The sequence below is a fragment of the Saccoglossus kowalevskii genome, chromosome 13 (genome assembly GCF_978046115.1).
Source record: "Saccoglossus kowalevskii chromosome 13, keSacKowa6.1, whole genome shotgun sequence".
Classification (NCBI taxonomy): domain Eukaryota; kingdom Metazoa; phylum Hemichordata; class Enteropneusta; family Harrimaniidae; genus Saccoglossus; species Saccoglossus kowalevskii.
The window spans coordinates 26,433,994-26,452,656 of record NC_140653.1 but is presented as its reverse complement, the minus strand read 5'-3'; the positions used below and the strand labels follow the sequence as shown (position 1 = coordinate 26,452,656).

Genomic DNA, 18,663 nt, shown 5'->3' with positions numbered 1-18,663 from the left:
ACATGTAGTACCTATATATGTAATATCAAAGCAATTGAACTATTGGTTTTTAAGAAGAAGTCTAAAATATCACTTTTTACCAAAAATTACAAAAATATTCACCAAAATTAGAGAATTGAAGATATGATCATGAAATGAACAAATCTGGGAGAGGTCTACCCAAGGTACATGTACACCAAGTATCAAAGCATTCAGGCTTGTAGTTTTCAAGAAGAAGTTGAAAAAGTAAAACATTGACACGGACGACGACGGACAATCACTCATATGATAAGCTCTGCTCGACAAAGTCGACAGCGGAGCTAAACAACAAGATGCCTGCCAGTCGGCCATCTTTAATCCAATTGCTAAAGAAATTGTCATGGACATGTATCCTAACATGTATAATCTATGTACCAAATTTGAATGAAAACTGACAAAGCATGTCCAAAATGCAACATTTTCAAAAAACAAGATGGCTGCCAGTCGGCCATTTTGAATCGAATCGCTAAACCACTGCATGTGCATATGTCCCACATAAAGTACTAGGCACATGCAAAGAATGAACAGAATCGGTCCAAAGGATTCTGAAATATGACTCCGGACGGACGCTGACCAAATTATAAGTCCCCGTTTTCCGACTTCATGTGAATGGGGACTAATAAAGACAACATTGGTTCTGGCATGACTTTTCAGACTATTATATGCAGACTCTGATTGCAATGTTATTGCCACAAGTCGCTGATGTTTTGGTGGTCTTTCAATGTTCTTTCAAACGCAAGGTCAGTCGATTACTCAGGATAATAAACCAACCAACACAAGATGAAAATGTTAATATGTGTATTTTATGTCTTGTTGATACAGTTTTCATGATCTTTTTTTAAAACCACATTTTTTTTCATTATTAATTTGTCAATATGCACTACATACGACTCCCTTGTATGGTGACCAGAATGCTTCTCTACAGCAAGTGACAGTCTCAAATCAGCTGTTCAAATTACATAATTTCCTCATATGGGAAGAGAAGTGCAACTGCTGAATCTCAGCTATGCAATACAATACTGCATTATAAAATACAGCAAAACCATTTATTTTCACTGGCATTTAATTTCACTATTTTTATGTTTTGATTTTACTGGGTTTTCAAATTCATGAATCGATAGAGAAAAAATTCTATCGTTATTTTACATGTTAGTGTGCATTTAATTTAGCAAATTCTACTTACCAGGGAGGGTATCAGCGAAATTAAAAACCAGTGAATAACGAATTTACAGTATACATCAAAATGCTAAACATTCAAACAATCAATTTGCCACCAGGGTATCCCGTACACCACTACTGCATGTGTAAGCACCACTGGCTTCATGATCAACAGTTTCTCAACACATCCAGAGATCAGTTATAAATACTAACAATTTGAAAATACAATTTTTCAATTTTACAACATACAAGCTTTGTCTATGAGGAAATTAGGAATCCCATATCAAAGAAAAAAAATGAAATTTTTTGAATTTCTACTAAATTTGAGACCATCTATAAAGTACAAATCTGTTCGTAAATGGGTTCCAACCCCACCATAAATTTAAGTATTTCACCATAAAATACCAATGAGAAAAAGAAATATTATAAAACTGACCAAAATCCAAGAAACTGGGCAAGTAAGAAGGATGCACTTATTAAAGCGTGGAATGAAGTTTTTGTCTAAACTTTGTAGATATAAAAAAGAAGGAAAGGTCTTTTTTTTTAATTTAAATTAGAGCTCTTCTTTATCTTTCTTAGCTTTCTTTGGGATATTCAAACCCTTTGTAGCTTCCCTCTTGATGTATTTCATAAAATCATCCACTTCTCTGCCGCCCTCATATTTTTTAGGTTTGTTGTTCATTGGCACCCAATACAAAGTAGGGAATCTGGAAGAGAAAATCAAAATACCTTATTTATAACAGAGTCCACGTTTCATACATCACTGTGAAGTTATAAATATGGTATGGGAAAGAATTGATGGATTCTTAGGGATTTCATAACAAATTTCAGAGAAAATATCTATTTTTTTTTTTTAAATTATGAACATTTTACTGGACTTTTTCTGTCATGACTGAAATATGTGGCTGGGATGGACCATTCCTGGAGGGGGTGACAGCTTTACTGAAATTAATGCAAGATTACTGGAGGGGGAGAGGTGGTTGTTACGTCTTCTTACCCTCTAACTTCAAAAGGTGGGGGTACATCATTAGCTGTGGCATCCATTTTAGCTATCACAATATTATCATCTGCTGACAACTACAAGAGAAATGTAAAAATTATCAATAAGCAACACGTCTATTCCTAGGTTTATTTTTAAATTTTAATTGGATCGTACAAAATACGCCAACTTTTGAAGCGGGGGAGTCGTCATCTGTGCATGCGTCAGATGGCCATAGCCTGTCATTGTTTACAAACAAGCGTCTACCCATGAGCCTTTGCATTTTTAGTGTGTGTTGTTATCGTCGCTTGGAACTCCATTCCCACTCGTGCACAGGTGACGGCTCTCCCGCTTTAAATCAAGTTTGAATCACGTAGCCAACATTCTGACAAAAGTTGATAATATGGCAACAGTTTGTAACACTTGCTCATTAACAGCATGCAAACACTTCTCACAACAGAATTTGTGGGATAAAGAGTCATAATGACTCCTAAACGCACTAGAGAATTATAATTATATTAAGTCATTCATATTACTATTACCTTTTCTGCAAGTTCATCATATTTTGGTGCGAGGCTCTTACAATGGCCACACCACGGTGCATAAAACTCAATTAAAACATCTTTCTCCTCACTCATCACTATGTCCTGGAAATTTTTGGCAACAATAACCTGAAATTTGAAAGAATAGAAAATTAATACACTTGTATTTGAGAAATAGCCCAAAAAATAAATACTGTAAAAACATTTATTTTCACTGACATTTAATTCTACCATTTTAATGCTTTGAGCAATTTCACAAACTTGGCAGAGAAACGAGTTCTATTCAGTCCAGATTTTGCTTGTTGACAAAATAGCGAAATAAAAAACCAAATAAAACTGAACAAATAGTTAGATTTAGTGTTTTGTACAACTAAGTGAAAGAGGTACCAGTTTATAACACCCTATGTTGATCACATGCAATGTATAAAACACATAATTTTCTGGGAAAGGCATTCATAACAGCAGGGATTTTTTTAAACAAGGGAACAGGGGCGCAGCGCCCTCATGCCATGGCCATGCACTCCCTTGCCCTGGGGAGCAGATCCTCTTCCAACCATAACATTCTGAATGACCAGGGATCACACGTGGCCACACAGTCTTCAACTGTGACCTGTCCGATAGTAATTCTGGCGCAAGGAAGCCATAGAATGCTCCAATTTAATTTAGAATTATCAAAAACTCCACACCCTGGTAGGGAGAATCCTATCTCCCCCACTTGGTGGCGCCGTTGAATTGCAGTGCTCCCTCTTGTAGTTTTTTTCTAAAAAAAACCCTGCAACAGTATTTACGGTTTCATGTACTCTGAATGTAAAGTCAAACAATAAAACATTTTCAGTTCAATGCGAGATTCCATGTTGCGCGTGAAATCGAACGTAAAATCAGGACAAACAAAACATGTAGTTACATCAAAAGATCACATGGGATTTGACAAACACAAAAGTAAATTTCAGTGTATTTCAACGTTATATACATGATTGTCAACTTTGATGAAGGTCAGCAAAAAAATTCAAATCATTCGATTTTTGCAACAGACGTTGGGTCTGCACATTTCGCAATATACATGATCTTGTAGTGAATAGAAAATCATCTATTTATCAGATCCGAATGAAATTAAAGCACATTTGAATGAAAAACTTAATATTTAAATTTGGAAAAGGGATGGGGCACAACAATTCCAAATGATTTCTGTATAAAACACCCAGGAGGTTAAAGAAATTCTTACCTTAACTGGTCCATCATCAGATTCTGGGATTGGTTCACTCTTGAGGTAAGGCTCAATCTTACCATCCAGGTAATCATTAACAAACTCTTCTAAAGCTTTACCATCACGACTGTGGGAAGAAACAGTTTTGATCAATATTGGGTCAGTTTACTTAAACAATTAGGTTTGGGTTTTTTTCCTCTGGACTTGCGAAAACTATTACTTCACATGTACAAGTGTATGGTAAATTTACTGACTCACTTGTGCCACTGCATATACCACAGTAGAGCAGCCACAAATCCAAATCAATCGCATCTTCAACATAAACTACTATATATACCAAACACAAGTACATTTCATAAATATCAAGTTCATTGACAGGAGTTCAGTTATATTTCCAGTGGGCATGATAGCGCTACTGTGTCTGAGAGTTTTCAAATAAGGTGTTAAAGTGACATTCATTTTCAGCAACACCTTCGAACACGTCCGTACAGCATTATACAGATTGATGAAAACTAATGTTTTTGGCATCTGATGTACAACTGCACCACTATTAATTGCACTATTGAAGTACAAAAACTTACGTGAAGTCTGCTTGCATAGGATATTTATGACCTTCGTCTGTCACTATGGCTACAACTGGAAGATCCACAGATTTGTCTGTAAGTCCGTTAGCTTCAACTTCGTGCGAAAATTCTTCACGGTTGGCAACGGCAAAAAAGATTTTCTTGTCGGAAAGTTTTTTTGCTACCTTCATAATCCTGCAGATATACAAAGTAGTTTATGATTTCAAAACTGTACAGATTTCAAAACTGTACATGATAAGATTTATCTGCTTCAGATTTAATGATGTACTGCAGATTAATTAATGTATTTTGCAGATCTGATCAGAAAAATCTGATTACATAAACGCCTACTTTCCCCCATCAGACAAATAAAATGCAGATTGATCAGATAAATTTTATCATGTAAACAGTTTTTGGATGTGCACATGCTTTAATAGGTAGAATAGTTTTTGTATATACAACTATTTTATATATCTGACTGGTGAATTTCAAATGCCCTAAAATGTGTCAAACCTCAACTGACCACCTATTCTACTTCTAACTTCATCTAAAAATTGTTTGCAATCCACCTTTTAATAAAGTTCCAGGCACATCATTCAAAATGCATTCTGACCAATAGCATGGCAGTAAAGCAGAGAAAAAATGCATTCTGACCAATAGCATGGAAGTAAAGCAGAGAAAAAATGCATTCTGACCAATAGCATGGCAGTAAAGCAGAGAAAAAGCTATACATAATTTTATATCATTTGGCAAGTGAAAAAGAAAACAGAAAACGACATAAATACTACCAAACTAGGAATGTTATTCTAAATGAGAAAACTTTTGATTGTGAAAAAATAAATTATGAAATCAAAATGCCATTCCTACTACACCTCCTATCCTACATCAATAGAGTAAACATACAACTGAGTGATTAGAGCATTATAGCTTTATACAACAGACAAAACAGTTTTTGGGTCAAGCAAAAACTCAATGAGCACTGAGCCAAGTCAAGTTAGCAAAGCGTTACTAAAATTCCAATAACCCAGTCAACTTTACAAGACGGTTGAAATGACCGCAAATGAGATTCGTATAGATAATTTTCAACTTTCTTTGCATAGTCACAACAATGTTGCAATAATCGTAATAATCAAAATAAAATTGACTCCAGTCTGAGTGGACCTATCTATTTCATTGTGCCAGGAGAAGTGAGCTTGTCACAAAATGTTGCAAATTGTTTCCATAACATTTAGATTATTTGATAATACTAATCGAAAACTCCCTCGCTATATTGTAAGGTTTATAGTGACTTTCCTCGGGCGTTTGCGTATGAATCTTGTTTGCGTTCATTGTGAGGAAATCTTTCCTTTCATTTGAAGCATGATAATTTAGGTAAGAGAGTTGTTTTACATTCATTACATGCCCCATGGAACCTATGCGACGATGATGACTAACGCTTTGGAGTTTGATTTGAATAAATTCTCACCTGTTACGCCAGTAATTTGTGCCTGAAATGAACAGAATATAAACATCATGAAAAAAAAGTATTCCAAGGACTTATAAGATAAGGGTATGCAAGGTGTGATAAGCGATCACGATCACAAACATATGTGATGTTCACAAAATAGATTATCTTATAAAATTGATATCATATTTGCTCTATCATTAAAATAATGTTGACCATACAAACTTTGGTAATTTACATAAGCAAATGCAATACTAATACAGCACAATAAAAATTTTAGTATGTCAGTAGTGCATGGTGGTCCTTACCTTTAGTGTTCTTTCGGTAATCCACGTCATAGTAAACTACACAAAGAGGCTTTTTGAATTGTGAATGGTTGTCTGGTGTCATGTGACCACAAAGGCCAAGGCTGAAAAAAATAGAATAAAAGAATAATTAATGCCGTGTCATGACAGCATGGAATATTTTTCATACATTATATACATTATTCCATTCTTAATTTTTGTACAGCTATAACATGTATTGTACCCAATGGGGAAAAATGCTAAGGTTGTTCAAAACTTCACCAGCTGAGGTACCATCGGCAAATCACTATAGAAGTCTTTCAGTGACATCACTTTGCACGAAATTGCTTTGATGTATAGCGACGATTGTTGAGGCAAAGAATTGCCACAGGTAATTCCCATGGAACAACACATGCTGGAGGCCTCTACATAATGTGAAAGACCCATTATGTTTACCATAGAGTTTATGAAACCATGCAATTCTGTTGATGGGAAATTAGAGAAGCCATCAATCATGATGAAATACCATATTTCTTTGATGGTAATGTTTAGCTTCATAATGAAAATGAAGAATAAGTTACTTCATATACAGTGCAGATTTTTGTACAATTTATGGCAATGAATTCTATAAACAATAAATAATGCTCAACAGTTCCAACAGAATTTCAGGTTAACATTCGTAAGGAAAAAAATAACACTTGCCACATTTGATTTACAAGTAATACAAGTGCTCATTTAAACTGAAGATTTTTCTATAGTCAAAATAAGTAAATGAAATATTTTGTTTATGCATGCTTCTATTGAAGATGCGCTTCTAACAGAACAAATACAGTTTAACTTTTAGTAAATGACCAGCGACTTTCGGCACCATTCACAAAACAATCTCATAATATTTCGCATGTTTGTTTTTTTTAACAAGTTTGATCTCAATATGTAGCTATTCAGTCAAAATTAAAGAATTTATAAAAAAAAATATTTATCCTGCTTAGAAATTTGCGGAGAAAAATTATAGCATATGACACGCAATTCAAACTCACATTCTGACATAAAAATAATAAAATACTGTACCTGTTTTCTTTAACAAACTTTTTTAAGTTTCCACTTTTAACTGTGCCATCAAATTTAATTTTTGAGTCTTCAAATTTACTTTGTAAATGGGTTGGTCTGAAGATTACAATGTCACCACTGAGAAAACAGAAAATACACATGAATGAAAAAACTCATCATTGGTCAGTTTTAGCCAAGAGCTTGTCCAACAACATCATTTTCTCTTTCCTTTGAGCTATGTTTAACATCTATTGTTTCATCAGACGCAAGGCATTTGCTTCATCGGTTATATATCAATGTCCCGTTTTTTGTCTCAAAAAATGCAAGAAAAAACAATTTATAACAAACTTGTTTTCAAATAAAACATTTGATATGTCATTTTATAACAGATAGTTTATGAACATTCATTGAGGACACCATCTCCACTATAAGGGGAACAAAATAGTCTCTGTATCAAGTATCACATGGATGGATAATAATCTCATACTTTCATAACTGTTGGGACAATACTGCCTTGTATATCTGAATTGTGGAGAGAACACTGCTGCTACTGAGTATGTTACCGAATATGTGTATAATATTTAATGGGGAAAATTCCATGAATAAGAAGGAATAACATCTTGGAATGCAATTAAACAACTTTTTCAGCCTGTGAACCTAAAATGTCTTTAATGGCGTCATCAACCCACAATAATCGTCTTGTTAGTATAATATTAAATGATTCTTACTTTTCAGTTCCTAGTCTATCAAGGACAGCCTGCTCCCCTGTGTGAACAAATTTATAATTGTCTCTTTCCGAACCAGCAAATTTTAAAAACTCTTTTTTGGCATCACTATCATCGGTAAAACAACCAACAACAAGAAGATCCTTGCCGCTGAGAAGTTTATCAATATCCTCTACTGTTTTAGCTTCTCTGGATGTTGGACCAGCTTGCTTTTTCATATAGTCGATAATACCATCTGAGAAAAAAAAAGTTTTCATTCATTAAGTTGGCAAGTAAGTTTCAATTTTAATCAATCACTAGCAGGCTTAACTTTACTAATAAAACAGTCACATTCCTGAGGCTAATTGGAATGAGGAAGCAAGATGCATGGGGAATTTATGAAATTGTACATTTTTTGGTAGCAACTTTTCTTAATTTTGTCACTTGGAGCAAGTTGATTTTAAACGACACAATGAAAGATTGTCACTAATATCATTTCCATGGAAACCAAGTCATCGTGTCCCTAGCATTACGGGCCAAAAAGAATACCCTATAATTATACATTTACGGCAGCAACAGACAATGGCGGTTATTGACTATGACATTCACAATCATGTGCGGGAAATTGCAGGATAATATTTTACAGCAGTTTCCAAAAGACAAATTGTTCAGCAATCTATAGCAGTTGCCCATTTTTGTAACCATGGCAACATACTTCAAATGACTTAAGTGAACTGATTGCCCGCCCATTAATTTTTTTTTTTTATCCGTACAACAGACTCTATAATATAGCGCTACACAAGCTTTCCAGTTTTGAGTGACAGATGTACATGCTCAAAATAACCAACCATTGTCTAACAAAATGTATGGTTAACTAATTCTTGCACTGTACGGTATACAATCGACTACCATATCATTTTGATTGGATACTCAACTAACTGCATAGAAAAAGCATCCTCACCTGCTGACCTTGGTCCGTTATAATCAGACGCTTCACCATCACGGAATACTTTTAGAGTAGGATAGCCGCTGACGCCATACCTACTACAAGTATCTTTTTCTGCTGTGCAGTCAACCTGTAGCAAAATATTAAATCAATTTATTATAACATGGAAAGATGTGCATTAACACTAAGGTATAACCGGATTAAACCAAACAGACACACTTTTGAACAATTTTTTTGCAAAGTTTGCTTTAAGCAGGCTTCCTTGTGCATTTCAGAATTTTGAGTGTAGATCACTTATTTCAAGCAAAAGCAAAATAACACAACAGAACATAAATATAACAGTTTCGCAAGTTTGCATTAAATTATTTATCATAAACTGTCTTTGAGGTAGTGACATTCATGAAACAAAATTACATGTGAATCAAAGTTGATACTGGCCAGAAAGCAGTTCCAGTGGACTAGTGAGAAAACATTGTTAGATTCACGTACAATTCATGTACAATTGAAATTTCTATAATTTACACAAGTGTTTTAATTATATATAGCAATTTTTGTCTTGGGGGGAAAAATAGGGAATACCGTAACATGAATTATGGGTAAAATAAATTTGTTTAAGTTGGTATGCAGAAACTGTTTTATAATACATTGCACCTAATTTTATTTCATGTACTGCTTATTTGGGCGACTGGCACCTTAATTTATTTGTAACATCATTAAAACCCAACAATTTTATTTGTTCATAACCAGTTCTCCAAGATAATTTCAAAAAATTATTATGATGACAGTAATTATCAAGTTGTAAGTGCAACTTGCATTTTTTTTTTTTAAATCAGATTCAATAAGGCTGGCTGGCAGCCCTTTTGTTTTTCACTGAAAATGAGCTGGTACTTTAATTATTGTACAGGGAGATGCATTTAATTTTAGCAAATTTGGTGTTACAGGGATATTTACCGGTAATATGTTTTAAAAATACTTGTTTGTAAAGGAGACCAGAGATTTGTTTTGTTAACTTTGAGTTTTAATTTAGTGCATTTTGTCATCAGTAGAATAAGTGAAAATAAAACTCAGCTACCAGTAATAATACAGGCATTTTTATTTCAGAAATGTAGAGATAATGTTGAAAATATCAGCAGACATCAATGCCAATAGTTCTTTGAAGACAGGGTTGCATTCAGCCAAACTCTTCTATCACAAAGAAGTATGGGTATTATGCCCGAAAAAATAATTCTGTGATAAAATACCATACCAATTTCAAAAGGGAATCATACCTTCAACGCATACTAATTTTCATACGTGTCGAGAGAAATCACAAAATTTTGTAGCAATGTTATTATCGTTCATTCATTCTGCATGAACCTCTTTTTAAAAACTCAACTTTAAATTGATTCCATTAATCCCAGATTTAGCTTTGAATCACTGACGCGAGAATCCTAATAGTGACAATCCAACATAGGTACCACATCCAAGGATTGATAGATGGCAACATATGTTTTAACCTCTAAATGTTGCTTTGTAATACATACATCAATACCTCATTTACACTTGTTACAATAAAATAAACAGTACAATACTCTGAACAAAATTTACCCCAGATTAATACCATATGTTTCGAAATTCGGCCAATCACAGACAGCTAAGTGGAAGCTAGTTTGTGGCACATAGAACAGCTATAAAAATATCATTTCCGCTTCAGTGAAATTTTTCTTTTGTTAGCTTAAAAGCAAGCTGCTACCAATTTTTATACCATTCAGTTTTCTTTTTAGAATTATACCACCGAGGCAAGGGTACAAACTATTTCCTTTTAAATTAATACGGTTCAAGTTTATGGAATACAAGAACCTCATAATAATTTCAAATTCTGACAATATTTGTACAACGATTTTTACGGGATCTTGCGGGCAATTATTCAAAACAGTACGCATGCACGGTTATGTCAATTTGATTTTTTGTTTAATGGGTATACAATTGAAATTAATTAGAAAGCATCATTTCAGAGAAACAAATCTCGTCAACAAAGAATGTTATGTAACCATTTATAATACAATACTATTTCAATTGATTATTATTTAGTTATATTATACACTTATTATATTGTTATCAGTTCCCGTCTAGCATAATGTCTAGTAAGCACAAAATGATAAAAGGAATTCATGTGAATGTCATCTGAGACATGCTGAACTCAGTATGGGTATACAAAACAAACATGCTTGAATGCTCTAACTACAAGTTAATATCATACTATTGTGCACCCAATAAAAAAGGAATTATTTTTCTCCAAATATTTAATTAAAGCAGCCATATTGAACTGTTCAGAAATGTTACCATAGTAACTGCACCTATCTAGATTTGTGGGCCTATTAATAATCCATAACCATAATCTTGATCAAATAAATAAAATAAAGCATCTTACTTTTGCCAGTGGTACTGATGGATCACTATATTTGAGGTCAGTTGCTGCTTTTTCATATTCTGGGGCCAACTTTTTGCAGTGACCGCACCTGTGAAAAAAAATGAAGAACAAATTCACTGAAATGCAATGTTTTTATTCATCAGGTTACAGTTTTTATATTGTTGTCACTTTCTTAATTGAAATTATAGGTTAATCTGGGTGATAGTATGGTGGTTAGGGTGTTCACATCAGGGAGGTTTTGGGTTTGATTCCCAGAGCCGACTTCACTCTTATATAAATCAGAATACAGTCTGCCCTGCCTTCCAAATACACGGTACAAGGTTTAGAAGACTGGGTTGCACTGCACGCATGCACTTACAATTAACATCCACGTCAAAAAATCTCAGAAAAGACATCAGTGACTTCAATGTCCAGAAATGTCTACAAAATTGTTGAGAAAAAAGATGAGCAATTATTTTCTGGCAACATTTTGCAGATTCTTATTTTTGTTTAATAATTTTGAATGTTATTATGAAAGGAGACACAAGCTGACTTTGGCATTCATGATGAATTAATTACAAGAACCTGCAGGCTTCAAAATTCAATGAAATTGAATTGAATCTACGTCTTTGTTATGTACACATGTACAATCATATTGAAGAAAATGAAACCTTTGTTCATATAGTATACAAGTTTTAAAAAAAATAATTTTTTTTAAAATAAACTACTAGTACTCTTTGTGCAACAAACTGAAATGAGATGTTTTCATTGGCTGACTGAGTAACATTGGGACATTTTCGCTAACTTTGTTGCATACTGTGCTTGTTAAATTTATAGATACTTATAAGATTAAGGAATGCCTTTGTTGGGGGCAAGAGTATATATGAATTATTGATATAATTTATTGACACAAATGTGCATTTAAAGATCTATATATCGACAATTTATTCAGTGGAATAGAATAGAATTACAGATAACATTAAAAATTATATTTTTAAGATAATATTTCTTCTCAAAAGTTGCGTGCATTTCTGTTTTACAATATTTATAATTAAATAATATTAATATACATATGCATGCAAAGCACAAGAATTCTGTGAAACACGGGGGCACTCAAATACGAAAGTTATACACGATGTTGCCGTAGCCAAAAAATTCCCTAGATACAAGTCAACTGGATTGAGACCCGGAAATGACGTCCTTTTACGGTCAGACCAAAATTTCCTTAGAACAAGGACCATGTTGCAAATTCTCGGGAATCATCAGACCTCTATTACAAACATCATAATTGTTATATTTGAAAAACGTTTACCAATAGCATTTCAGACAAGAACAAGTCCAACTGCAAAGACTGAAAACTTCATTACAACTATTATGACACCAGTTTAAATTACGGACAATTTCATGTACATTTCTAATTTGAGGCGCCCATCGAGTAGTTTGGAATATTTACAAAAAATAATAATAATTACAATCAATAAACATGGAAATCACGTGCGGTAGATTAATAATATTATAATTGTATAATAGATTGGATAACGACTTAGCACTTGACTTACCATGGTGCAAAGAATTCAACCAATATTATATCTTGTTCGGCGACAGTGTCTTCAAAATCGTCGTCTGTTAACTCAAGGACATCACTCGCCAATGCCAGCCCCACAAGGAGCGCAAATGAGAGAAATTTTTGCATGATATTTGGTAGTGCCTGCAACCAAAAAGACGTATGGAAAATTACTCTTGTTCTTTTAGTAGCTATATGTGTGCAGCATGAGCCAATCCAAAATGGCGGCGTGTCCCGTGCATCGCTGTCGGGCTCTGATTGGTCGAAACTCTGATTGAACCATTCTGGAACAGGGATCAAGACACATGTGCAGTGGCACAGATGATCTTTTCTGGGGTCTGTCCACACGTTTTCGTCCGCCTTCCGTAGCACCTATCACCCATGGTGTGTTATACGCACACATGATGTATTAGCCACTGTATATTTTAAATAATGACGAATTCTGGTTATTATGTTGTATTTATATGTCTAGTTTTACCTCCTGGTAAACCGGAAATAAGCATGCAGGGTCAAACGGTACGCCATAAATATATAATAATATAATCAGTGTATAATATCAATGTGGGAATCGTGGTATTAAACTTGGATAGAGTAAACATCAATGGTATCCGAGATCGGTTATTTCTAACTATCACATCAGCTAACAACTAACCAACAAGACTTTTTTTATGACTCGTGTTCGTATGACATTTTTGATCAAAATTGATTTAATATTATGTATAAATGGCGAAACAAACAAACTAATTATTTAATAATATGTCTCACGGTAACTGATGTGTTGTACATGCACAATGGTAGCTTTGACAGACAGTACCTACATGTACTTTATATTCTTTCAAGTGGATATTTCCACAAGGTTGTAGAAAAATAATGGGGAAGAAGAGGCAATGGCAACAGGTGTTAGAAATAAAAGTAATGGGGGATAGAGAAAACGAACGGGATGCAAAGAAACGCAACTCACAATATCTAGAGTGAGTTTCAAAGAAATTACGATGATCCGAAATACACAATGGAGCATTTTTCATTGTTTTCATAATGGGATTTAATGTTTTTATGTAACTAAATTTATAGTTTGTATTAATTATTCGAGATCCATCCACTGGCCGCCTCTATCATGCCACATGGGTACTATGTTGTGTATTGTTAATATTTATAAGAGCAAAGTTTTGCTCCAAATTTAAATTCTGGTCGACATGTGTTATTACAACAACATATGCTCATTCCAATGATGAAGAATATATTGTACAAATTACGCTGACCCATGTATGTATATATCTTAGATGATGTTTGGTAAAAATAACCAATACATGTAATAGGCTATGCTAAGGAAAATAGCTAAATAACAAAAAACACTCACAAAAGACGACAACCCATCCCCTTGTACAGGTGAAATTAAGGTGCCCCCCTCAGATTTTGCAGCCCACCCCAGTCGTGAAAACTGAGTCGTCCCGTAGTCGATACCTGTAAAAAATAAAATGAAATATATATAATAGTAAATATATAAATATATATAGTAATTCAAATAATGCCATATTGAAAGACGGCCTAGTTTTTTTTTCAGTACAAGTACCGAGACCGAAACGAGATATATTGAAAACGAACATGTTTAATTTTACTTGATTTCATGTTGCAGGGATATATTTTTTTTTTTTTCTTTTTTTTTTTTTTTTTTTACACAGGATTCTATAAACTTTTGATATTCACTGGGTTCTAATTTAGCGTTACGGCACCATCACCGAAATTAAATAATGAATGTCCCACTTCAGGTTAGATTTCGGATAAAGGTGGGACCACCTGAAATCCTGGCGAAAACAAATATTATTAAGTGTTGTAAAATACTGATTATTACTTGTTTTTTGTTTGTTTTTAAATGTTGTTGTACCAGGTGTCAGTTCTGGACATTGAACTAATGCCACTGTTGTCTCTCCTGCCTTTTTTAATTGAAATGCAATTGCTAGTGCTAAGAACGCATTTTGTCGCAGACGCCATATTCATGCGTGAGACAAGCACATACGGACCAAGGTTTTTTCCAGAAGTCGCATTCGTTCGTGAATGAATCTCTGCCAGTGGGATTGGTCTTCCCATCGAGTCTGCGGCACACTAATCCAGGGTGGGGTCGACCCATTTGGTGTTCAGCCTAAAGTTTTAACTCGAGCCTACCGATCATGAGTCTGATGCAACTACTTCTATGTTACCGCTGAGTGATCCCCGGTTGAAAACAAATTTGCAAAATGAGGTGACATTGCTTGTTACTTTTCCAAAGATCACATTCAAACTCACTTCAAACCAGCCTTTTTAATTGCACAACATAATATATATTTTATTTCTTTCGTGATATTGCTCAATTTTGAATGTTTTGTAATATTATGTACGATTTATTTCCCTCCAGAGATGGTATGTGTAAGATTAGTATTCGTAATACTGGTTGATACATGTAACGTCACGGCCTGTATTATCAACTCACCAGATATAGATTGTAATATAAATCAGAAGGACTGTGCCCTCTGCAATACTAGTTAAAGTGCCTGTGAAATGGCTGCTATTTTCACACCTAAAATTATCCATTGATACATAAATATTATTAATTTTTATGTTTCTAAACATAAATTATTTTTTTTAAGTGAAAAAATGCGTTTTAAACTCAGTCTACGGCAACTTTATTTTTGTGTATTTTAAAACGAGGCTCCTCATTAGCTTCTCATTTGCATACAGAAATTCCCCCTGTGACGTCAGAAGGGGAAGTTGCTGTGTATCTTGCATTGCCGATACATATAAAAAGGCGAATTTTCTGTGCTGTTTTCTCGTCTTTGACTAAATTGCCACTTATGTACTTGTTCGTCGTGGAAGAATGGACCATAATGAACACATAGTATCAAGTTTGTTGCATCGGGTTGAGTCAGATGCGAAATATGTCCGGTCTGGTGTAGCTAGTCACCGTGGTCGTCACAGTCACCGGCGTACACTGTCGCTGGACTCCGGCATTGGACAAAATCGAATTTGATGCCTGAATCGTCTTGTTATTTAACAGGTTACTAGGCATGTCACCACACTGTTTTATTTCATCGATCGTCTGAGTAAAAAAACACATTCAAAATTAAAATTAAAAAAACAACATATTTTGACATTCTAAACATTAAATTATAGTGATCACTAAAATAGAGAAATGATTAAAAAAAAACGACAAAACACAGTTACTAAATAAATGACTGCCGCGTGGAAATAAATTTTTTGTAATGGGTGAACGCGTTGGATAACAAAAATAATTGAGAGCGACTCACATACAGACAAATGCAGAGTGGATTTAGCGTGATTTTCATAATTATGACATCATATTAAAAAAATACATTGACAGCCCAAGCCCGGATTCTTATTCCATAAATTATGACGCAGATCAAGCTGCAAGTAAAGGCAACAAAGGTGTGAATTCGACATTCAACACCAAACACCGAACACTTCAGACACTTTTAGCCCGCGAAAATGAAAATAACCTAAGAGCCGCGTGATTTCCTGTTTCTCCGACGCTTCGTTTTCGCGTCATTATCAAAATTACTGTTACCTTTTACATAACACGGTTGATCTCTATAAAGCGATAATCAGGATCGCAAAAAAGTCAAATCATTTGAAACACTTACTCGACGTCTCTCTTCCTTCTGAAATCCGCCTCAGTGATCATGGGCTGGTCCAGAATCTATTTTTTCGAAAACGTTTTGTATTGCGCCAGGTTTAAGTTGTCGGCGTTTCTCGTTAAAACCATGGAACTATAATAGTTCCATGTTAAAACCTAGTTGTTTTGTCATGGACAAGGATAGTTTTTCGAAAAAAGGAATTTGAGGTGAAGTCGACACTACATATGACGCTGTAAGGAGGAAGTCCACCCCAACCTTTTCTCGTTATTTTCACGGCTTTCGTCCACTGATTTCGCACCTTCGGATCGATTGGAAACGTGTAAATACTTGCACTATGACTATACACATTACTGCAACCGCCCACAACACAACGTTTAACCATCATAAATGTTTGTTGTGAAAACAACTTCTAAAAATTCGCTCTCTCAAAAATATAATGAAATAGACAAAAAAAAGAAACGCCGATCAAAAAATGTATATCGTTTAAAAGTATGTTGAATGACACAGTGATATAAAAGTACGACCCATGGGTATGGCTTCCTCTCATAATAACATAATAACACATGTTTGTGAGGGTAATATCACGATTTGTTGCCTGCCCAAGGGATGGTGTTCATGACCATAATATTGATGATACCAGTGCAGCGAACGACAATTTGTAAAAGTCTATGAGTTAAAACATCAAAGAAAAGCTTCATACTTCACCACCCGGACTTCAAGTCGTAACCGAGATTCAATTTGAGTACTGAGTGCTTCTCATCTTCAACTTCATTTCGGTTGTAAACAGTGCACTGCAGTCTTATTTCTAAATTGTGTGCTGCTCAGTGTTTTGTAACAGTACTGTTGATAAATAATTTCATTCTGGTAATTTTGTACCCGGTAATCTGGTATCTGTCTTACTATGTGTAGATTGTTCTTTTGGTTTGTATTTTTATTATCATCATGCATTTGATGACTGTTGTTTTCAAATATTTGTTTTGTTGTAAATTATGTTGATTAAATGTCTTTGCAATTTGGAGCATTTTCCCCAAGTCTTATCCATTTCTGAATAGTGCAAAATATTAATACCAGATATCCAATTAAAGGGCGGTGGTCGTACCCAAATGGTCGAATTTTGTGTAAACAAACAAACAAGCAAACACGCGTTATATACGTCGCTGTGGGCCGATATCGAACACGACGCAGCGAGACGACCTCCATCCTTTACATTGTAAGTATGCCTTTACCGTCCATCTCTATTCCCAAGTATTAATGCTTCGTGGACTACGGTAGTGTGTTTTCACTCTCAGTTTTTATTTTTAAACAATATTTTAACATTCGTTTTATACGAGCTTGAATTTAAAAAAAGCTGCCAATGTGATGTATTCCCCGTCTTTATGAACATCTCTCACTGATCTCTACATACAAATCGTAACATTTCCAGCACAAGTCCCCTCCGCTCAACACATTAAAGTCAGCAGAAGTCAACGGGATGAAAGGCTAGTGTATACAGAAAAATAGTTAGCTCATAACAAAAGACTCAAGTAGAATTACAGTCAGTTCTTCTTTTTTTTTTTTGTAGCTCTATGATACTAGCCCAGGTAAGTAAAATAGGTTTTCTACCCGATTTCAAAAATAAATGCCGAGTTACTGGCCATACAATTAATCAGTAATAGGCATTTGCAATTTTTTTAATGGAATTTTCCCATTGGTAGCTCACTATTAAAAATTTCTTTTTAGTACACAATTCTATTGCCGAGATTTTGCTGAGTTCTGCTACGTTCGTCAGTTGTATCTCAGACTAGTAATACAATTGTATTACTAGTCTGAGATTGTATTTATTTTGACATGGCTGTTTTAGGGATATTTACAAGGTCCCAACGAAAACTCAGACTACCGGTACTATATAGTTCTAGTAGTCTGAGCTAGAAGCGCTTTACCGTTCTTACAACTAGACATTTATAAACTTGATTTCTTGACTCTGATTAAGTTTTGGACCGGAATTTCTTACAGGCATTGCTTTTTCATTCCATATTTCCTCAGACATCTATTTTAGTCCATGGAGCTAAAAAAAAGAGCTCCATGATTAGTCTGAACATGGAACATAGCTCTATGGTCTGAACTTAACTGAACTGAACTGCTGAATACAACCAGGGAGCTGTAATGATACAACACAAACAACAACAACAACAAAGCCTTTTATTTCTATAGCGCTA

General features: G+C 34.5%; 1 protein-coding gene across 1 annotated transcript; it reads right to left on the bottom strand.

Moving 5' to 3' along the window:
* Positions 1 to 1,265: 1,265 nt before the first annotated feature.
* On the bottom strand, positions 1,266 to 13,081 carry LOC100374196 (protein disulfide-isomerase A3-like). Its single transcript, XM_002740137.4, has 12 exons — positions 12,838 to 13,081; positions 11,300 to 11,387; positions 8,905 to 9,019; positions 7,968 to 8,199; positions 7,261 to 7,377; positions 6,217 to 6,317; positions 5,930 to 5,951; positions 4,483 to 4,659; positions 3,920 to 4,028; positions 2,698 to 2,826; positions 2,174 to 2,253; positions 1,266 to 1,883 (listed from the first exon to the last, which is right to left on the bottom strand). Exons 1-12 carry the CDS (start codon positions 12,969 to 12,971, stop codon positions 1,730 to 1,732), a joined length of 1,458 nt encoding a protein of 485 aa, XP_002740183.1. The 5' UTR covers positions 12,972 to 13,081; the 3' UTR covers positions 1,266 to 1,729.
* Positions 13,082 to 18,663: the final 5,582 nt, after the last annotated feature.